General features: G+C 55.5%; 1 protein-coding gene across 1 annotated transcript; it reads right to left on the minus strand.

The window, feature by feature from the left end:
* Positions 1-3,848: 3,848 nt before the first annotated feature.
* NES (nestin) lies at positions 3,849-12,379 on the minus strand. The gene is made up of 4 exons (XM_059051326.2): positions 11,467-12,379; positions 10,244-10,368; positions 8,358-8,431; positions 3,849-8,110 (listed from the first exon to the last, which is right to left on the minus strand). Exons 1-4 carry the CDS (start codon positions 12,247-12,249, stop codon positions 4,398-4,400), a joined length of 4,695 nt encoding a protein of 1,564 aa, XP_058907309.1. The 5' UTR covers positions 12,250-12,379; the 3' UTR covers positions 3,849-4,397.
* Positions 12,380-21,952: the final 9,573 nt, after the last annotated feature.

Below are 21,952 nucleotides of genomic sequence, written 5' to 3' on the forward strand. Positions count from 1 at the left end.
CTGGGGCACGAACCCGTGTCCCCTGCATCGGCAGGGGGACTCTCAACCACTGCACCACCAGGGAAGCCCTCTCCTTTGTCTTTTTAAGGTGGGCCTGAGGACTCGGGAACGGGTCCCTGGGTCTTTTATCTACTGGAGCTGCATTCACATGACACCTTCTCTTTTCCCACTTCCTAGGAAGACCCTCATGTCTAATTTCCATCCATCCTGCTGCAGCACTGTCCTGAAACTTACCATCCCCTGTGAGGTGGGGTGGACTCACAGGGACCCAGGGGCCTGTTGCCAAGCCCAGAGTCCTCTTGGGTTTCTTGGGCTTAGGTGGGCTTAGTCTCCATTCCCTCCCCTTTCTAGGGGCAGCCCCAGAGGGCACATTCCAGCTGAAATTAAATCACATTCCTCCATCCCTGCCTGACAAGGATGGCATTTCTGACAGCAGCTGTGACACCACAGGGTCAAGTGGCAGCAGCTGGTCCCCCAAGGAGGGGCCGAGAGGGGGAAACTAGGGGAGCTGAGGGACCAGGGCCTTTGGAAGCAATGAATGAACTCTGAGTCTTCGATCTCAAAAGGCCAGAGCAAGAAGCATAGACCCTGCAGTGGGAGGGATACAGGTTAGACGGCAGTGTCTCCTAGCCGCATGGAGCAGCAGGGAATGATCCAGTCCGAGCAGTATTGTGCAGATGGAAAAACTGAGGCCCCCAGCATCACTTTCTGAGAGGACCCTGGAAGAACACCCTCTCCCACCCCTGGACTGGGCTCCTGCATAGATGTGAGGCTGAGGGGGCCCTTTAAGAGGCCACACTGAGCTCCTTGGCCAGAACCCAAAGCCAAGGCCTTTGATTTCCTCTGAGCCTCTGGCAGCAGCAGCAGCAACAGGGACAGCATCAGGCTGGGCTGAATGGAGAGCTCAGCCCCTGACCTCACCCTCCCAGGCGCCTCGGCCTGCACAGCCTTATAAGGAAGTGCCCCAAGCAAACTGAGGAAGTCACCTCCAGCCCCCTCCACCCTACCCCCGCCCCATTCAGAGGTTATATTTACCCAGAGGAGGTCCCAGAATAACCTCCCACTTGTCCTCATGCTGGGATGGGGGGGACGTGGCGGGTGCTGCCTCCTCATTCCCTCCCCCGGGACTCCACCCTCCCAAATGCTTCCTGTTGTCTGATCACATCACAGTCGTTCATTCATTCATTTATTAATGTATTCAATCCATGTTTACTGAGCACCCTTGGGCCCCTAGACCCCTCCAATTCTCTTCTCCAACCTGGTCCTCTCTCCTGAGCTCCACAAACCCACCCTCTCCCAGGACAGCTCCTCCTAGAGGTCACAATTTCCTGCTGGATTCTCCAGCTCAGAAGATGGGACCACCGACTCCCAGCTGCCCCTACTGCCACACTCCCACTCCATCTCCCACAGTGGATCACCAAGGCCTGAGACTGTGCTTCCCTTACATACCTCCTCTCCATCTCACTGCCACCCTTGTCCCCCACCTGCACCGCTGCAGTAGCGTCCCTGAAGCCCACTGACCTACCCCAATCCACTCTCACAGAGCAGCCAGAAGGTTCTATTTAAAATGCAAACCTGGTCATGTCATCTCACTACTTACAACCCTTCAAAGCTCCTCATTCCCCTTAGGACGAAATCCATATTTCTTGGCTGCCTGGCGAGGCCTTGGCCCACTGGCCCCCAACTCCTCTCTAGTCTTATTGTGGACATTTTACCCCTCATTCTCCACCTTCTGGCCACAGAAGCCTACTTTCTGTTCCTCCAATGCCCAGACTTCTCTTCCTGCCCCAGGATTTTGTACCTGCTGTTCCCTCTGACTAGAATCCTTTCCTCCGCCTCCTACTTCCTCCTCCTCCCTTCTCTTCCCCACGCTGGTCAGCTCCTGCTCATCCTTCAGGTTCCCAGGGCAGCCTTCCCTGACCTCCTCCTCCCAGCCTTCCCCAGCCTAGATCAGGTGGGGTCCCTGCTCTATGTTCCCATAACCTCCTGCCCTTCTCTGCTTTCAAATATGATTTCCACTCAGAAGCCCTTGTTCGGTTAGAAGGTAGAGCTCTCGGGGCCAGGAACCTTGGACTCCCAGCACCTGCATGGTCCATGGTGCATAGGAGATGCCCTGTAAACATCCGACAGTCCCTGTTACTGTCCAACCCTCATTTCTCTTGCTGCACGGATGGACTACCATAGCCAAAGAGAACACACCACCCACCATATACGTCTTTTAGAAAGTCTTCACTTCTGTCTAACTGATGTCCCTCCACCTGTTTGGGATTTTGGCAGAAATGGCTAGTTTGGGTAATTCTGCAGGGGACCAGGGATCTTGGTGTCGGGGGCAGGATGGGCACCAGACACAGGGAAGGACTGCTTGGCTTGGCCTCTGTCCTTGGTCCCTCATCCAGGCGGGGGTGCCCGAGGGCCTGGGGAGATGAAGCACAGGTCTCCTCTGTCCCATTAGAGGAGCAGGGAGTGGGCCTTATTTGCCCAGATGCCAGTGTGCTGGCCCCCAGCCTGGCAGCCTGGCGGGAGCAGACATGGCCTTGTTAGCAGTGAGTACAGGAAGGATAGTGGAGGCTTGGGCTGCCAGGAGGGCTGCCAGCATCCTGGACGCCAAGGGCAGAGGAGGGGGCCTGGGTACCTAATGCAAAGCCTCTTAGGTGGAGGAGAAAGGCATGGGCAGAGAAACAGACAGTGAGGTTCTGTCAGGGGGCCTCCTGTCCACCCCTCCTTGTCCAGAGGATGAGTTGAGGTCAGAGGGCTTGAGACTTCATCTTCTCATCTTCCCCTGCCCTCAGCCTTGGGCCCGAGGAAAGGAAGGGCCTGCCCCTGGCCTTGGGATTGTCCCCAGACATGGAACATTTGTCTGTCAGCCCCGGCCCCACCCCCACCCAGGATATTTAGAGGTGTTGCCAGCTCTTCCTTCCCTGCAGAGCTGAGCTGGGGAGTGGTTTCTATTTGGGTATCCTGACTTCAAGGCCTTCAAGCCCCGCCTAATCCAGGAACACCCTGGTGTCACCCTGCCCTACACAGGGACCCAGAGAACTCCTGGGAAGGGGGGTACTCTTGGGAAGAAGCTGTGGCTGGGTGGACCCCCGATCTAACCCGTTATCAGCACACCCCCTGGCTCTTTTGTTTCACCCCTGACAGCTTCAGTCTATCCCGGCCTCACCTCCACTTTCCTGTCTTCTCTGTCTCCTGCTTTAGCATGGAAGGGAAGTCCTACTGAAGATCTAAACTGTAGCCCTCCTGCTTTCCCTAGCCTTCCTCCTGCTCTCCCTGCCCTGGGAGGCCCCGGAGTCACCTGGCCCAGCATCCCTCGCTGTGTGGCTGAATCTGAGGTTCAGAGAGGTTAAACGCTGACCTGAGGCCACACAGCCAGACTGAGACAGAATAGGCCTCCCTCTTCCCTTACCCTGCTCTGACCCAGCCAGTCTGAGCAGACGCCAAGGCCATACAATTGTTTGGGTTTGGGGGCAAGGGGGCTTATTATGCTGGCGGCGCTGAGGGGCCAGCAGCGAGGACATGCGCGGGTGAGGGTGGCCCCAAGGCTTAATCCCTGTAATCAGTGCTGTGGGCAGAGATGATGACAGGCCTGACTTCTGCAGGCGCCAAGGTCACCGGGGCTGGCCCCCCTTCCCTGATCAAGCAGCACCCCCAGCCCTCCCCAGGCCCCCAGCACTGCTGCCTGCAGCCTTCGTCTGCCTGCCTTGTCTCCCCCATGAGGCCTTCCAGGTCCTCCTCTCCTCAGGAGGCAGCCCCTCCCTAACACTAGCATCTCCTGCTTCCTCCCCCAGTCTCTTCTGCTTCTGTGTCAGCCCTGAGGCCCCCTGAACTGAGGAAGGAAGAGTCCAGACTTTATAGGCGGAGGCATTACTTTATTCAGGCAGGGAAAAGCCAGATGGGGCTACAACATGGCAGGCATATTGGGGGGTCAGGACATAGGAGCACACCCTCACCCCCATTAGCCACCAGCCAGACATCCCATGAGGGTGCAGTGAAGAAGGGCAGAGCTGGTGAGCCCTGGCGCATGGACCACCACGGCCCCCTCCCCTTGGAGGAGCCACTGGGCCCCTGGCCTTTTCCAGCTGATGGGATGGGGAGGAAAGGGAGTGCAAGGAAAAGGGGGGGGGGCTAGTCCTACAGAGATTCAGTTGGCTTCAGCTTCGTGGGACAGTGCAGGCCGGATGTCCCCCTTAGCAGGGTCTAAGGGGCTGGTATCTATTCCCAGAGCCTGCATTCTTTGAACGGGTCCCTTTGCCACACCCATTTCACCTCGGCTAGCCAGCCCTCTCGGACAGAAACCACAGGTCAAGAGATAAGTTAAGGGTGCTGCCTCCGAGCAGGGAGGGGCTTGGGGATACCCCCCTGCCCAAGACCTCAGGGCAGGAGGGGGTGCTCTTCCTCTAGTCCTCCCCTGAGGACCAGGAGTCTCCATCTCCTTCTCGCTGATTGAACTTCAGGAGCTGGCCTTGGCCCAGGTGACGAGGAGCCCCTTCCCAAGGGGTCTTCAGGGCACCCCCCTCCTCCGCCTCCTCCAAGGGGCTCCCTTGGTCGCCCTCAGGGGGCCCCGGTTTCCCCTGTCTTACTCCCTCAGACTGCTCCAGCCCATTCACCACACCCCCATTCACATGCTCCAACTCTTCCTTCAGGCTGGCGCCCTGGCCATTGACACCAAGGGTGTCCCCTACCTCCAAGCCCGCGTCCTCCAGCCCACTGAGGGTCCCCAGAGGGCCAGGGACTTGGCCCTCCCTCTCCAAGGGAATAGCATCAGACTCTTCCTCTGATCCTGAGGCCTCCGTGCTGTCCTGGGACTCAGTCTCCAGGGCGGTCATGGGGGCGTCAGATGCTGCATCCCTCAAGCCATCATCCCAGGGGACACTGACATCCATGGTCTCAGACCCCAGGAGGTTCCCTCTCTGAGGGCCACTCAGGGCCGGGAGGCTGCCCACAGCGGGCCCTGCCCCCCACCCCCTCCCCTCTTCTTCACCTTCTTCCTCTCCCTCCTCCCCACTCTCTTCCTCGTCTGCAAATCCATCAGATTCCCCATCCCGATCCCAGGCTGCAGGCTCCAGTAGCAGCTGGGGCACCTGGCCCAGAGGCTCTGCCACCTCCCCAGGGACCCCAGGAAGAAGAGAAGCCTCAGTCCCCAAGTCCTCAAATTCTTCTGACAGCTCAGAGTCATGGCCACGTTCCTCCTCCTCATCTCCCCCCTCCTCCTCCTCTGAGGGATGGGCCCCAAGGCCCTCAGAGGCCAGGACTGCAGGACCCCAGCCTTCCTTTCCAGCCTCCTCTTGAGGGGAGGGCATCTGCTCTCCAGCCAGGTCCCACTTGGGGGAAGCAGGGGACCCGAGGTAGAGGCCCAGGGGAGTGGAGTCAGGAAGGGTCTCCCCTAGCTCATCAGCCTCACTCTCTTCTCTGCTCTCCTCCCCCTCCTCCTGGAGGCCTTCAGGGATTCCCCCTGAGCCCAAATCCTCCTGATCACCCTCCACCTTTCCCAGGGCCTCAGCCCTGCCTGCCAGCCCCCAGCTAGCCTCTTGGCTCCCCTCAGCCAGGGGCTGGGGCCCAGGGGCATCTTCAGGGATTGGGATGGGTGAGCAGGACTCAGTGGGCCGTGGGCTGGGGGGCCCCAGCACTGCTTTGGCATCCTCGTTTGCTCCCTCTGAGCTCAAGCGCCTGGGTTGAGGGGTATCACTTCCATCGCAGCATGAGGTCTCAGCAGGGGACATCTCTGCTTCCTCAGGGGCTTCAGGCTCAGACTCCTCCCAGCCCCTGGCAGTCTCCAGCAGATCTCTGCTCTTCCTGGGCAGTGTGGAGAGCTCTGGCTCCAGAGCAGCTGCCTCCTCCAGCTCCTTTCTGGGCCCTTCCAAGCCCTGCACCCTCTTTGCCTCCAAACCTTCCTCCCCCAGGGGTGGCTCCATCACCTCCTCTCTGGCCAGGCCGCCTGGGTCCTCCAGCCCTACAGCCTCCTGCTCCGGTTCCTGTTCCGCTCCTGCAGTCTCTAAGCCCAAGGTGACCTCTGGGGAGGCTCGGCCATCCCTGGGGGCCACATCCTCACCTTCCAACACTGGCTCTATCACCTCTGACATTCCCTGGGGAGCTGGGAGGCCCGGGGTCCCCACCTGCTCTGGCCGCTCTTCAGGGTCCTGGAGGCCCTCAGTGCCTCCCACCCCACTGGCTCCCTCAGCTGAGACCCTCTGCTCTTTGGCCTCAGAGCTCCCTGGCTGCCCCTCACCTGGGCTCCAGGCCTTGCCTGTGGCCATCAGCTGCAGCTCCCCCTGGTCTACAGCCTCCCCCTTCCCAGCGGAGCTATCCCGTTCCCTAGGTTCCATCTCTGCCTCGTCCTCACTGTCCACTTCAGGTCTCCCAGGGGGCGTTTCCTGATCCAGTTCTTGATCCCCCTGCACCATATCTTCCCACTTCTGCAGATGTGCAGAGAGTGGCAGCTCCTGTCCCTCCTCCTCCAGGGACCTCGGTGGCTCTGGATTCTCTCCCTTCTCCACGTTCTCTTCCTCTTCCAGATACTTTTGACTTCCCTTGTCTACCTCCTCTGGAGATCTCATATTCTCTACGCTCTGCCCTCCCAGAGAGCTCAGTGATTTCTGAGTCTCTTTTTCTAGGGGTCTCAATGTCTCTTGGTTCCCTTCCACAGACCCCAGTGGTTCTTGACTTTCCTTTTCTATAGGTTTCAATATTTCCAGCTTTTCTTCTCCTGTAGGCTTTAGTGGTTCTAGAGTCTCTGTTTCTAAAGATTTCACTGCCTCTACACTCTCTTCATTTAGGGACCTTAATAAGTCTTGATTCTCTTTTTCGAGAAGTCTAACTATCTCCTGGTCTTTTCCAAGAGACTTTAGTGCCTCTGGTTTCACCTTTTCTAGAGGGCTCAATGTCATCTGGTCTTCTTTTTCTAGAGACTTCAGTGGCTGATTCTCTTTTCCTAGAGGTCTTGATGTCTCCTGGTCTTTTTCTTCTAGAGATCTCAGTGGCTCTTGATTCTCCTTTGCTAAGGGTCTCAATGTTTCTTGGTTCTCTACTTCTTGACATCTCAGTGGCTCTTGCCTTTCCTTTTCTAGAGCTCTCAATGACTCAAAGTTCTCCTCTTCTATAGACCTCACTAATTCTTGATTTTCCTTTCCTGGATATAAAAATGCTTCTACATTTCCTTGAAGAGATCTCATTATTTCTTGACTCTCCTTTTCTAGTGATTGCAATGTCTGTGGGTCCTCTTTTCCTATAGGCTTAAGTAGTCCTAGAGTCTCTTTTTCTAGAGGTCTCATTACCTCCATCTCCTTTCCTTCTAAAGACTGCAATAACTCTTGATTCTCCTTTTCTAGAGTTTTTAGTGTTTCTAAGTTCTCTTCTTCCAAAGACCTCAGAGATTCTTGATTCTCCTTCTCTACAGATCTCATTGTCTCATGGCGCTGTTTTTCCAGAGAAATCAGTGGCTCTTGAATCTCCTCTTCCAGGGACTTCAGAGTTTCTTTTTCCAAAGGACCTGGGGAGTCTTGGATTTCTTTCACGTCCAGATCCCCCTCTTCTTGCCACGTTTCCTGCTGCAAGCTGCTTATTACTTTGACCTCTACAGCTGTTCCTTTCTCTGCCAGCCCCCAGATTTGTCCTTCCCCTTCCTCCTGGAATCTGCTGGACTCTCTAGACCCACTGGGTTCTCCATCTTTGGCCTCTACACTGGGATGGTCAGGGCTGAGGGCTGGAGCCAGGGAGGCATGATCTTCAGAGGACTGGCCTGGACTGGGCTCTTGTTGCTTGCCTCCAGGCTCCTCTGGTCCTGGCAGGATGCTGGCAGGGATGGCCACCTTGGCTTCAGCCCACACAGCTTCTGGAACCTGTTGTATCCCGGGCAGGGAGAGAGGGGCATCCTGGGCTTTGATCTTGGCATCTGTGGCAGGGCGGGGAGCCTGAGGTGTGGGCAGAATGGGGGTGCTGGCCGAGGTGGGGGTATGGGCCTGAAGGAGTTCCTGGCTCTTCAGAAAGCCTGGCTCAGGTGTTTCAAGGGTATCAGGCAAAGGTGAGGAGAGGGGAGTAGGGCTCAGGACAGAAAGCAAAGGTCCCAGACGCCGGCCCTCTGGGGTCCCAGGGAAATGCAGCTCCAGCTTAGGGTCTGGAAAGGTAGAGGGGAAGAAATGGTGTCAGCACATACAGGCTGGGGGTGGGGTAGGGGAGCAGCTACCACTTCTGGCAATAGTGCCCTGCTCCTGCCTTTTGTGGGCTGGGCTAAGAGTATGCTCGCTGCCGTGGAGGACCACGGCGTCAAGACTTAGACTGCTGCTTTTCAGGAAAGGCATCGCTCTGGGTGTGACAAGGAAAGAAAGGTAAAGTTTTGGGGGGACCTTGGCCCCTCCTCTTACCCAGGAAGCTGAGGGAAGCCTTGGAACCGCTGCCAGGTGTCTGCAGCCGGGAGTTCTCTGCCTCTAGGAGGGTTCTGGGGACAAGGGAGGAAAAGCTGGGTCAGCCCTCTGCCCACAGGCCAGCCTGCAAGCCAGCCAGGGAAAAGGCACAGCTGAGCATGCGCGTCCCTGGCCCGGCAGGCTATCTCTTCATTTTCACCACTATCACACAAAAGCCACACGGGGTTATACTTGGCTCTGCACATGAAATCACATGGTCACATCCCACAGATATCACCCACTTGGTCACACGGAGTCACACACTTATTTGGGACACACAGCTGGACTCACAGACACACAGGCAGATTCCCACACAGTCGACACAGTGTACACACACACACACACACACATTGCTTAGACTAGTCCCCTCCCAACCACAGGCCTATGACCTCATCCTCCGTGTGGGGGGCCTATTCTCATGCTAATTGCTGCCTTTGTCCACACTGCCATCTGGAGGGTCTGAGTAGGGGGCTTCCCAGGGGAAGTGGGAATTCTCAGGCCGTTCCCATGGGATAGGCTCCCTCCTCCTTCTCCCCCAGGGCCCCCAGAGCTGGTTACAGACAAAAGCCAATGAATTCAGCTCCCTCTCTCCAAATCCTTTTCATGCCTCAAAACTCAGGTTAAGCCTGTGCAGTCCTTTCCCCTCAGTGGTTTGATTTAGGGGTCAAGGCCCTCATCTTGGGATCTCTAAGTACTCTGGATCCCAAACCTTTCAGGGCAATGGAGGTTTTTATGTATATGCCCCTGCCTTAGTGCCCCATGGGGACTGAGGAGGAGGGGACCAATTGCGGGGGAGGGAGGACCAATCAATTCAACAAGTTATCCTGAACACCTATCCCCTCTGTGCTCTTCTTCATGATCTCTGAGTCTGGTTAGTGTTTTCTATGGTCTCACCTCTGTCCTTCTCCATGCAGCATCATGCTCCCTGATCTCTGTGCCCCATGGAGGTGGAGCCCCTCTCTTCTTCATCCCTAGATCCTCACTGACCTTCCCTCTCTGGGCCCTGCCTCCCCTCCCCTCCTTAACCTGTCCCAGGGCCCCTGCCTTTGTTTGCCTGTGGATTCTGGGGGCACTGTCCTCATAGCCTGTCTAGCCCTGGCTCCACCCTGCAGGCTTGGGGTATGCAGCCCTTCACAGTAGCAAAGCCCCTTTCTCAGGCTTCATCAGTGGATCCTTGGCTAACCAGGCCAGTTTCCCAGAAAATGGGTTTGCCCAAGGCCACAGAGCCAGAGAAGCAGCGCTTCCTTGGTTTCAACCTTTCCTGAGCCAAGAGGGAACGTGGTCAGTAGAAGGGCTGGGCAGGGCCAAGGGCACTAAGGCTTGAGAGAAGCCAGGCCCCAGGACATTCAGGATGGAAGGGACCTTGGCTGTCACCCAGCCCATCTCCCATCCTCCCGACAAGGAGACTGAGGCCCAGGTCAGGTGGCAAGTCAGTGCCACCAGCCCACACCTGCAATTCCTTCTTCCTGAGGCTGCTCAAGGACATCACCCTCCCTGTGTGAGCACACACACAGAGACTGGGCTTTTCAGCCCCTTGCGGTAAGGTTCTGGATATGGATGACCCACACGTGTCCAGCCCTCTCCTTTGAAGCTGTCCCACTCAGCTATATCACCTCTCCTTGGGGGATCTCCTGAGCACAGGATGCTTCTCTGGTCCTGAACCCACGAGAGAGCAGGTGGGCTTAGGTGGCACACATCGTGGTGTGGAAGGGATCAGCCTAGAGTCACAGGACCGAGCAGTGGCAGAGCCTCCACCACCCGTGGCTCTGGGCCTCTTCAGCCAAGGAGTCTGCCCCTGCATGTATGTGTGCATCTGTGTGCCTGCATGGCTCAGGGTCAACCTGTACCTGTATGTGGCCACCTCCAGGCTCAGGGACATCTTGAGGTGTGCCAGCTGTTGCCGACCTTCCAGGACCTGGGCGATCTGGCTCTGTAGGCCCTGTTTCTCCTGCTCCAGGGCCTCCACGGCCAGCTGCAGAGCAAGCCAGAGGCAGTCAGTGAAGGGATGGGGTTCTTCTGCTAACTTACCTGCATGCCCCTTGGCTGCTGCAGCAGCATCTTCTGCTCGCTGACTAACTTCTCTGCAGAGCAGATTCCTGCCTCCCCTACCCCACTTCCCGCCCAGAGAACCCCTTCTGAAGCCTCCGAGAAGAGCACAGTGGCCCCTCTCAGCCCTCTCCCACGGCCTGGCTCCTCCTCTGAGGATGCTGATTAAATGGTAGCACATGCTGCTCAGAATTCAGCTCCCACAGGAAGGGGGAGGTGAGGGAGGAGAGGAGATGGGTTACAGAGAGGAGAAGAAGGAAAAAAGTGGAAGCAGAAGGAAAAACAATTAATCAACAGGCCTGGAGCCTGCAGGACTGGAAGCCAAACAGCCCCGGTCCCAGTCACTGTCTCCTGCTCCCCATGCTGGGCCCCCACCCCCTCCACTTCCCACATGTTCTGGAATCTTTCTCCTCTGAAGGTGGGGGGGGGCATGGTGAGACCTCTGTCTGGCTCAGGCAGGAGGCTGTTTTCTCAGCTGCTGGTCACATCTGCGCAGTGTGAGGGGGAGCAGCTGTCCCAGGCCTCTGGAATGTGCTCAGGAGCCGAAAAGCCCAGACAAGGGAAAGAAGGGATGGTGGCCCCCCATCCAGGGCCCCTCACCCTCTCCTGTCAGGGGGAGGAGGGCGGCTGGGAACTTGGAGACTCCTGAGTGGCCAGACCATCAGATCAGCACTGAGAGGGAAAGTTCTGAGCGTCTTCTGAGTGACAGCAGGGCCTAGGGAGGGGTCCAGGGGCCATTAGGGTACAAAGGTGCCATTTAGACAGTGAGGAGGCTGCTGCAATGTCTTGTGCCTGTCTGCCCTTCGAGGGGGTGTGCTTTGAGGTCTGAACCTCCATCATTCCAGCCCTACACTAGACAGAGTTGTGAAAGTCTAGGACAGTGGCACCAGGCATGGTTTTCTAAGAAGTGGCCCCTGAATCTGCAGCCACCACACGCCCCACTTCCCACTCCCTTTCCCAGGTCTCTGATCCCCAGCGGGACTTCCTGAAGCCTCGTCTTGCCCAGGCCCCCAGGCTTCCTCACCTGGAACTGCTCAGTAGCCCGCAGCCGCTCCTGCCAGCGGGCCTCCAACCTCTGCTCCAGCGCGGCCCTGCGCTCCTGGAGGCCGCTGCGCTCTGCTTGGAGCTGCTGCAGCTCCAGGCGACCCTCGCGGGCGCCCTGCACCGCGTGGCCCAGCCGCTCGCGGGCCTGGCCCAGCGACGTCTCCATGTGCGCCACGCGCTCCTGGTAGCCGCGCACTGCCCCGCGCCACGCCTCGCCCAGCCGCCGCGCCAGCTCCTCAACCTCGGGGGCCGGCACGGGGGGCCCGCGGGGCGGAGCGGGGCCGCGGGGGACGCAGGCTGCCTGTGCGTTCAGGCCCGCGCGTTCCTCCTCGTGCGCCGCGCGCAGAGCCTCCAGCTCGCGCTCCAGCTCCGCCGCCTGGGTGCTCAGCCAGGCCTGGGCGCACTTTTCGGCCTCGACCGCGCGCCGGCTGCGGGCCATCTCCTCCGCGGTCCGCTCTCGGGCCAGCCGCAGCTGCTGGCACCGGCTCGCCACGCCCTCCACCTCTTCTTCCAGGTTGTCGCGCGCCACCTCGGCCGCGCGCTTCTCCCGCCAGCGCTGGTCGACGAGGGCCCGCAGGGCCGCCAGCTCTTCGTCGGCACGGGCCCTCCAGGAGGCGTCCCCGGCCTGTGCCCGGAGACCCCCGAGCTCCGCGCCGAGCAGCTCATTCTGCTCCTCTAGCGCCTTGACCCGGGCCAGGTAGGCCTCCAGGCGCCGGTTGAGCTCCCACATCTGAAAAGATTCCTCCCCCAGGCAGCCCTCCATCCTGCCCGTCTGACCCACCGAAGGTGGAGAGAGGCGAAGCACTGGGAGAAGCCAGCAGCTCTCAAAGCTTTTAGGACGGAAGGGTAAAGAAGACGGATGGGGACAATGACGGGGCGGGGCGCAGCTGAAGCGACTGAGAGTCGGGAGTGGGAGCGAGGCTATTCATACTCCCGCCAGCCTGGCGGGAAAAGAGGCGGGACCCAGGCCTTAACCCCTTAGAGTTCAGAGAAACGACGGCAGCCTTTGTCCCTGTGCCCCCGGTATGCTGGAGAGTGAAACCAAAAGAAAAGCCATGCCCGGAGAATCCGATCCGATGGTGGCTTTCGGGGGAGGAGGCCGTGAGGCAAGGTCAGAACCCCAGATAAAAGCAGATTATACACAGAACTGAGCCTGTGGAGGGGGTGCCAGAGGATTCAGGCCTGCGAGGGGGTGCGAGTCTCAGTTACTCAGCGCATCCAATAGAGCTATCACTTACTGAATTCCTCTAAGACTCAGTTTCATCATCCATAAAATGGGAGTGATGATGGAACTGTAATGGGACTGTTGAAAGAATAGATGTGGCCATGTTTTTCGTAAATAGCAAAGGCTCACCCTCCTGAAATCCTGGAAGAAGGCAGCATTGCAGAGAGAAGTTAGAAGAGATATTGCCTGGAGCACAAGAACAAATGTGTCCTATTGGGAAACACCCCGTATGCACACACACACCCTGTTTCCTCAGTCTCCACCAGGAAACAGAGAGAGCAGGCAAAAGGATGTTCTCCCCATTATTCACCTCCATCCTTTCTACTCATCTTTCATATAACCTGATGTTCATATACCCACTTTTTAGGTAATGGAAGTCCCCCACCTCCCGCCAGTTCGCAGGGAAGGACCCCCCCCCCCGCCCCATCCTGGCCTCGTTGTCAGGGATTTTTGGGCAGAGGGCGCCCCCTGGTGGCTCACAGACCGGGCCAAGAAGAGGAAGCAGAAGAGGTATCTCTTAAGTCACAACTAGTCCAAATTTATCGAGCCTTTGTAATATGCCACATCATGTTCCAACATTTTATTTACATTATCTGACTGAATCCTCAAAACATCCCTTTGAGGGTTCCACAGTTCAGGAAACGAAGAGCTCACTGAGGGCGGGAGTAGCTGGGAAGGCTTTCTGGAGGAGGAGGGGTCCTTGAACTGGGTAGTGAGAGAGGTGGGATTTGGGGTTTGTAGTATAAAGGGGAAGCAGGGTCCGAGGGAGAGGGCCAGGGATAATGAGACTGAGGGGGTCTTTGGGGAAGGAATTTCTGCTCATGTAAATCCAATTTAGCTCTACAAGTGTTAATTGAGACCTACTGTGGGTCAGCACTCTGTCCCAGCCCTGGAGGAGCAGATAGTTTGGTAATGTGAGGGCAACAGCAGTGGTGGTGGAGGTAATATTATCATAATACTTAGCACCTGAGGTATCTACAGAGACCTGGGGGAGCACAGAGAATGGAGAAGGTTTTCTGGAAAGAGGGTACAGCAGGGTCAAGGACCAGGAGGCCATCCCACCAGGCGAACTGGACTTTGAATTCACTACCATATGTGGAGCAGGAAGGGAGGGGCCTGTGGGCGTGGAGTGGGGGGGAATTGACTCAGACTTAGTGCAGACCGGGAGGCTGAGGCTTCTCCATCCCCACATTACCTCACAAATCCTGCGGTTTGGTTTGGGCTGGGGCATACCAAAAGTTGTGTCCAGGAGAGGTCACTTGGCATCTCTCCCTGCTCTTTCACTTCCTGGCTCTGGCGAGAGAGAAGCTGAATACTTGAGATCCCTGGGATTCTCCAAGGGGGGGGGGGTCCCCTGGAAACGTGGGGTGGCACTGGTGTGGGGAGTTTCCCTCCTGGGCCTCTCACTCTCACCCAGAAGGGAGACATTTGGACTGTGTTTCATGCAAAGAGCACGGGGTCTGACTTTTACACTTTCTAGCTGAATGACCTTAGGCAAATCACATAGCTTCTCCAACTGAGCCTCAGTTTACCTGTTTGGTAAAGGAGGTTAATACTTACCCATCCCCAGGCGTTTGTTCTGACCATCAAATAAGATCGGGTATGGGGACGTCTTTGTACAAAGCCTTTTTGAGGACCATCACCATGAAAGCCATGAAGCTAGAGCAAACCCTTCCTGTGAACCACTCTTGGTGAGTGTTGGGAATCTTGGAAGGCAGAGATGATCTGAAATGCTGGAGAAGAGTGGGATGTTGATTTTTCTAAGGCAGGAGAAGGTGGGTCCCAGCAACCACAGCTGGTGGAGGTGACACCAAGGCCCAGACAATTCTAAACAGATAACTGATATTTGAGACAATGAGAAGCTGAGGAAAATGAGGCCTTCCATGGGACCGGGGAACACTCAATGGGCACAAGGTGGGCCAGGTGTCCTCTCCTCCCTCGGGGGGTTGCATTGTTACTGGGATTTTTATGAGGCCTTTGCCTGCACTTCGTATGTCCCTGTGCCCAGGACACATGGACTGTGTGATACTACACTGGGTTCAGTAGCCATCCCCAGAGATGTCCATGAGAAAGCTGAAGAGGGTTCTGTGAGCCCTCAGGGTTCTGTCCTTGGTCTGATGATCACAAGTTTTTATTAAAGACTTGGATTGGGGCTTCCCTGGTGGTGCAGTGGTTGAGAGTTCACCTGCCGATGCAGGGGACACGGGTTCGTGCCCCGGTCCGGGAAGATCCCACATTCCGCGGAGCGGCTGGTCCCGTGAGCCATAGCCGCTGAGCCTGCGCGTCCAGAGCCCATGCTCCGCAACAGGAGAGGCCACAACAGTGAGAGGCCCGCGTACTGCAAAAAAAAAAAAAAAAGACTTGGATTAAATCATAGAAGCCATATTGATCAAATCTACATGTTATGCAAGAAATGAATGAGAGTTAGGGTTTGACAGAATAGGAAAAAAAATGAACCAGATGACATTTAATAGGGATAAATGTAAAATTCTGCTTTAGGTTTCAAAAAAAAAAATCAACAGCATAAGAAGAGAAAAGAATAAAGCCTATCCAGTGAAGAAAACCTGGGGGTTTTAGCAGACCACAAGCTTGTTATGAACCAACACTGTGACGTGGCCACCTAAAAAAGTAAAAAGGATATAAGTGATTCATAGATGCAAGGCGTCCAGATCAGGGATGGTGACATTCCCTTTGTCCTTCCACATTTAGAGTATTGTTCTGGACACAGTATTTTAAGAGGGACCTTGGCAGGTTGGAATTGATCCCAGAGGAAGATGAGCAGATGGTAAGGCAACTTGGAATAATGGTTGATGAAGAATTTCTGGGGCTCACCTGGTGGCGCAGTGGTTAAGAATCTGCCTGCCAATGCAGGGGACACAGGTTCGTGTCCCGGTCCAGGAAGATCGCACATGCCACGGAGCAACAAAGCCCGTGCACCACAACTACTGAGCCTGTGCTCCAGAGCCTGTGAGCCAAAATTCCTGAAGCCCTGGAGCCTAGAGCCCGTGCTCTGAAACAAGAGAAGTCACTACAGTGAGAAGCCCATGCACCACAACGAACAGAAGCCCCCGCTCACTGCAACTAGAGAAAGCCCGCGTGCAGCAACAAAGACCCAACACAGCCAAAAATAAATAAATAAAATAATTTTTTTAAAAAAAGAATTTCTGAATCTACTCATGTCTCAGGACTGCAGCTAAATTCTGAAACTAAAAAATAATAGCCTGTGAGCACCATACATATCCTAAAGAAAGTTGCCAGATTCGCCTGGAAGGCTTCACCCCTGCCCCAGTCCCCAGGAGAGAAGGCAAGAGGGGTGCAAAGAGGCTGCACACCGCAGCATTGGACTGCAGGGTGGCCAGCCCTGGAGGACAGGCTGCGGCTTCCCCTCCTCTGCTCCGAGGGGAAGGGTGATGCCCACTGAGGCAAGTGTGTGTGGACTTCCAAGGGGATGACTCCTCAAGGCCGAGCATGCATCCGCATGAAGGGCACATTGGTGTCCCACCTCTGGGCAGCTGTCTTTTAGGGCACGGGGTTTGTTCATCTGGGCCTCACTAAGAGACACAGACACTGGAAAATGATGGCTGGGAATAGAGGGGACCACAGGGAAGGACAGGCGAGGTTCTGTGTGCCAAGAGGACTCTGTGAAAGGAGCCCCCCATGGGGGAGCAAGCTTTGGGCATCACCACCCCCAAGGGAGGTCTGCATCTGAGGAAGGCTGACTGTAGCGCTGGGTAAGTGGCATTCACCCCTGTCTCCTCCTCTGTCCTGCAGAGGAGAAGGAAGCCTCGGGGCGGGTCTGCCAAAGTGTCCCTTAAGGGACAGGAGAGGGAGACCCAACAGAATGTCATTGCAGGCAGTGGTCAGAGAGATCTAAAGCTGTTCTTTTTTGTTACCTCCCCTACCTCTCACTTCTTTGCCTCATAATACGGAGGCTAGGGCAGGGGCAGGACATCACTCTTGCCCCATCCCTAACTTGACCCCTCCTTTTTATCTCCTTGTCCCCCTTCTCTCTTCCCCTCCACTTCCAGGACTAGATGGGTCCTGCTGGACATGTGTGGCAAGGGGTAATGTCAGCAAGGAGTCACAAATCTTTTGACAACAAGAAAAGAGACGGGAAAAATGAAGTGAGTAGGTTGGAGACCAGATGGTAAGAGAGAACTTTGGGAAGCTCTGTACCGAGAGATCTGGAGACATGGAGAGAGGGAGAGAGTGGGTGCTGAGGAAGCGATCAGCAAAGCAGAGAGCGGGCCCAGGGACTCCTCCTGGGAAGTCTGGCTTTGGCCTGAGAGCTTTGGCTACTGACTGGATCCTGCCTTTCCATCCTGCTTTTCCCCATCCCCATGAGGGAGGCTTGGAGCTGGAGCTGGATCTGGGAGGCAGAAATGTTCCTTCTCAAAAAAAAAAAAAAAAAAAAAAAAAGAAATGTTCCTTCTCTCTTCATTTTCTCCTCTCCCGGCTGGAGGGATGATGGGGCTGGCTTTGCTTTACAGCTTTCTCCTTTCCCTCACATCCACAGCAGGCCAGCTGTACTCCTCATTCTCCATCCTGAGGGAGGGGTTAAGGGAAGGCAAGTAGCATGGGAAAAGCATTGAACAAAGAGCCTTGTCTCTCTATGCAACCTTGGACTAGTCAGTTCACCTCTTTGGGTCGTGGTTTCCACAGTAATTTATTCAAATAATATTTAGAAAGCACTTATTGAGTGCCCGGTGCACCATAGGCACTAAATAAATATTGTGAAGGAATCAAAAATGACTAATGTGGAGCCCTGTCCTCAGGAAGCGGCCGGGCACGTTGGAGGACAGACATGGGAACCATAGAGTGCAATCCGGGTAGAGAGGCGTGATGAACTGGAGGAGGAGGGGGGAGGGGGCAGAGGAGGCCTTTGCCCTCCAGGCAGCGAGGAGCCCTGAAAAGGTTTTAACCTCAACCGTGGGTAACCTGGTGAGGTCACTGTGAAGGATTGGGGCGGGCTGGGGGGAGACAGGCAGGATGGCCAATCAGGAGGCAGTTGCCACCTTCCAGGTGATGAGACCAGAACCTAGGGGCGGAGAAGAGGGATGAGTGTGAGAATACTTAGGATGTATGGGTTCCAATAAGAGTTAGATGTGGGATGGCGGGAGGGGACAGGGAAGATTCCCATACTCGTGGCTTGGCCCTAGGGGAGGGAGGGAGGGTGGCATGGGCAAAGGTGAGGTGGCTGCCAGATGTGCAGGGCTGGGGATCACATTTAGAAGGACGATGCCCGAGTGGGGTGGATAAGGTGGGGGACTGTGACCATGGACTAGGTTGTTCAGGGACAGAGGATAAAAGTACAGAATGATGAGCTGTTCCCTTCTATCTGTGATGCTCTGGGTCTGTGGTTTGATGAGCAGCTTGCAAAGCAGCAGCCACCCGCCTGCTCCGGCTCAGCTCAGGTCTCCACCCCCGCAAAGTAAAAGGGGCTGCAGTGGGGCACGGCCACCAGGTGCCACTATTGCCACAAGAAAAGCTACATTCCCTGGGGAAATCCTGTGATGATGATGATGATGATGATGATGATGATGATGATGATTTTAAGCTATAATATCTAGGTAGTGAGGTAGGTAATATTATCATCATTATCATTTATGATTTTCTAACAGAGGAAACAACCTAAAGAAGCTAAGTAACCTATCCAAGACCACACAAGTAGAACTTGAACTCAGTTCTGACTCAACCTGCACCTCCCTCTCTCTGGGAAAGAAGGTGATGATGAGGGGGGTGGGGTCAGAGGATGAGTCAGAGAGGACCTTATGGGGAATCTTTAATCTCTACCATCCCTCATGCTTCTCCTAGCATCTCACTCAGGGCCACCTTAGGGCACACAGAACCAACCGGGAGATGACTAACTTTGGACTCAAAACACTCTCCCCTGGTTAAAATCATCCAGTCTTTACCCTACCACCACCCACCCACCCAGTTTTTAGGAGAAGTGGACCGAGAAGGCCAGCTGGGGCTGGACTGGAGCTGGAATCAGGGAGCTAGGGTTGGCTTGGCCTGGGATCCCAGGGAAGATGCTGAAGGTGCCATCTGTGTTTGGTGGTACCTTGATGCCCTGCCTACACTGAGCTCCCATCAGGTGTTTGCTGACTGACTGTCCAATCCCACGCTAGTCTGGCCACACTCCAGGGCTGAGTTTGGCTCTGAGCACCCTGCTGAAGGAGGGCACAGACACACCGTAATGTGCCCACTGAAGGACCAGGCACCTGGAGGAAGTGTGGTGAGGATGTTAAGAGCATAGGCTCTGGTGGCAGACCTGAGTCCTGGAGAGACACTTAACCTCTCTGAGTCTCAGCTTCCTCATCTATAAAATGGGGGCAATAATACCCACCCAACCTGAGCACAGAGAGCTCGTCTCTCAGTCTGTCCAAGCGCCTGGTCCTCAACAGGTGTTCAGTGTATGTTTGTGAAATGAATAAATGAGTGCATAAGGTGGGGTGTGTTAGATTGTTACTACCCATGCTGCTGCAAACATTCTTGGCCGGGTCTTCTGGGGCACGTGTGTGTCCCATTCTCTTTGGAGCCATCTGGAAGGGAATTGCAGGTTGGAGGGAAGGCACATCTTCAACTCCACTGGACAATGCCACATCTTTTTTTTTTTTTTTTTTGGCCACGCAGTTTGCGGAATCTTAGTTCCCCAACCAGGGATCAAAGCTACACCCTTGGCAGTGAAAGCCTGGAGTCTTCACTACCTAACCACCAGGGACTTCCTGCCACATCGTTTTTTAAAGCGGGCATACCAGGTTACTCTCCACTAACAGTGTACAAAGAGTTCCCATTGCTGCACGTTGTCTTGGTACTGTCAGGTTTTTTAATTTTTCACAATCGTGAATGTGTTCATTCAGTACAATTGTGGAAACGCATCAGCATGGATGAACCTCGCGAACATCATGTTGAGAAGAAAAAGGAAGCTGCAGTAAAATCCGTATGGCAGATGCCTTTTCTATCAAAGTTCAAAACCCTGCAAAACAATGTGTTTTCTGGAGATATGTACGTATGTAGTAAAAACATTTTTGAAAGGCAAAATTATGGTAAAAATAAAGGAGAGGATAGTAGTTCCCTCTGGAGAGGAGGGAGGAGATGCAAGGGGGATGGAGAGGTACACCACTGTGCGTAATGTAGTTCTTTATTGATAGAGTACGTGAAATATTTGAAAATAAATACATACGGTGGGGTCATCTGAAGTGCCTGAGGGGCTCTTGGGTAAAAGGGCCCAGACTTTTCTTAGTGCGTCCAGAGATCAGAACCAGTCCTGATGAGTAGATGCTACGGGCCCAGATGCCGGCCCAGACAAAGGAGATGGCTGGCCACAGGACTTGTTTCTGTCCTGGAGCAGGTTGCCACCAGAGGGAGTGTGAGCCCCGTTACTGGGACACAGGACAGCTAACCACTCTAGGGTGATCCATTTTGTGATCTGTCCTAGAGGACCTTGGTGGCTTCTTCAACCCTGGGGATTCCAACACTCTAGGAATGAACAACAATCCATCTGGACCCCAGGGCCCCGCTCCTGTCCTCCCTGGAGAGCTGCAGTTCCTGCCCTGAGCTATTGCCAGAGGGTTCTCTTTTTTCTGGCTGCACTGCGGCTCTCGGGATCTCAGTTCCCCCAACCAGGGATCAAACCCAGGCCATGGCAGTGAAAGCCCAGAATCCTAACCACTAGGCCACCAGGGAACTCCCTGCCAGAGTTTGGTTCTTTGAGCCAAAACAAGAGGCCTGGAAGTTAATTCCAGGAAGAACTTGCCTGCCTTGTGGGATCAAACAGAAATGGAGTGGGATAAGGGAGAGGAAGAGGCAGTGGGCTCTTGACCACTGGCCCCTCCCCTAGTGAAATAGGAGAGGGGCCCCAGGACTGAGGCTGGGGCCAAGGAGTGACTCCTGTCCAGCACCTCCTCCCCAGGGCTCTCTGAGTCTTGCCCCAGCCATGCCAGCCAAGGGGGAAGCTCCCATGCAGCCCTTGTCTCAGGAAGCCACCAAGTGGAAGCAGGACACCAGGACACCTCCCACCTCATCTATGGGGGTTTGGGGGTCAGGCTGTCTTCCTGCTGAGAGTCCAGGGTGGGGGGACCCACTAGGGAGGAATGTGAGGGGAAGGCATTTAGCAAGTCTGAGGAGATGGGATAAAAGGTGGGAGAATGAGGGAATCTGGAGGAGGTGTTGGTCTATGCAGGGCAGCTGGGGGGAGGGGGAGGTATATTTATCTTCTGAGCTGGTGGCATTAAAAATAACCAGGGCCCCTGAGTAACCCAACCTCCCAGGTTTCTATGGCAGGGTGGAGGCCATCAGTGGGGACTAGAAGTGCAGAGCGAAGGAAGAGGAAGCAGAGGATGGAACCAGAAAGGTCTCCTCCCACCAGCCCCCGCCAGCCTCGGGCTACTGAGGGCAGGGACTGGGCAGGCTGGTGCCCCTAGGGCTGGCTGGAGGGGGCAGGGAGGGAAGGAGGAGGGGAGCAGCTGGGAGCCAGGCAGGAACAATGCTGGCACTCAGCCAGGAGCTGGAGTTGGGGACTGAGGAGAGAGGAGGGAAGGGGAAAGGATGAGGGGTGGAGAAGAGAAAAAGAAAAGAGAGCTGAGAGAGGTGGAGAAAGTGTCCCCACGTGGGTGCATCCACACTACTCCTCTTCTGAGTCCCTAAAGCTACTTGAGGAAAGGAGCCTGTCCTCTGAGTTCCAGCCCCTTGAGGAGCTGAAGCTACAGCAGGAGGAACTTCAGTTAGCCTTTAGGAAGGACTTCCCTAGAGGAATGGGGGTAAGGGAAGGAGGGAGCCAGAGAGGATTGTGGGAGGGTGCAATCTCTCCTTCTCTGTTAAGTCCTGGGACTCAGCCGGGTTGTGGCCCACATTCTTGCCCTGAGACAGGCTGCTGGAAGGATGACCTCACCTTTCTGCCTCTGTTTCTGCAGTGCCTTGTCTGATTTCTGAGTCAGGGACTGTGATGACAGAAGGACAATTACAGGAAAGTTTCACTGAAAGATTAGCCTCTATACCCAGCTGTGAGGAAAGGGGCTGGAGCTGAGACCTGGGCAGCCTCATGGCAGAGGCTGAGGATGGCACGAGAGGGCCCTTCTGACACCTCGTCCCACAGAGCTTGCTGTGGGGCATCCCATCCCGGCTCAGCTCTGGAACTGAGGGGGTGGGGAGCAGGAATGATGTGCTTGGCACATACTAGAAGGTCGGGGAATATTTCCTCAATGGATGAGAGGACGGATGAAAGTCAGGGACTGCATTG

The sequence above is a fragment of the Kogia breviceps genome, chromosome 1 (genome assembly GCF_026419965.1).
Source record: "Kogia breviceps isolate mKogBre1 chromosome 1, mKogBre1 haplotype 1, whole genome shotgun sequence".
NCBI lineage: Eukaryota > Metazoa > Chordata > Mammalia > Artiodactyla > Physeteridae > Kogia > Kogia breviceps.

Bases quoted from the DNA above. Each gene is read 5' to 3' on its own strand.
- NES (XM_059051326.2), bottom strand. From the start codon at position 12,249: ATGGAGGGCTGCCTGGGGGAGGAATCTTTTCAGATGTGGGAGCTCAAC. The intron at 8,432-10,243 runs GTACAGGTTGAC...CCTTGTCCCCAG, and splicing joins CTGGAGGTGGCCACATACAG to AACCCTCCTAGAGGCAGAGA. The intron at 8,111-8,357 runs GTAAGAGGAGGG...CTACCTTTCCAG, and splicing joins GGCTTCCCTCAGCTTCCTGG to ACCCTAAGCTGGAGCTGCAT.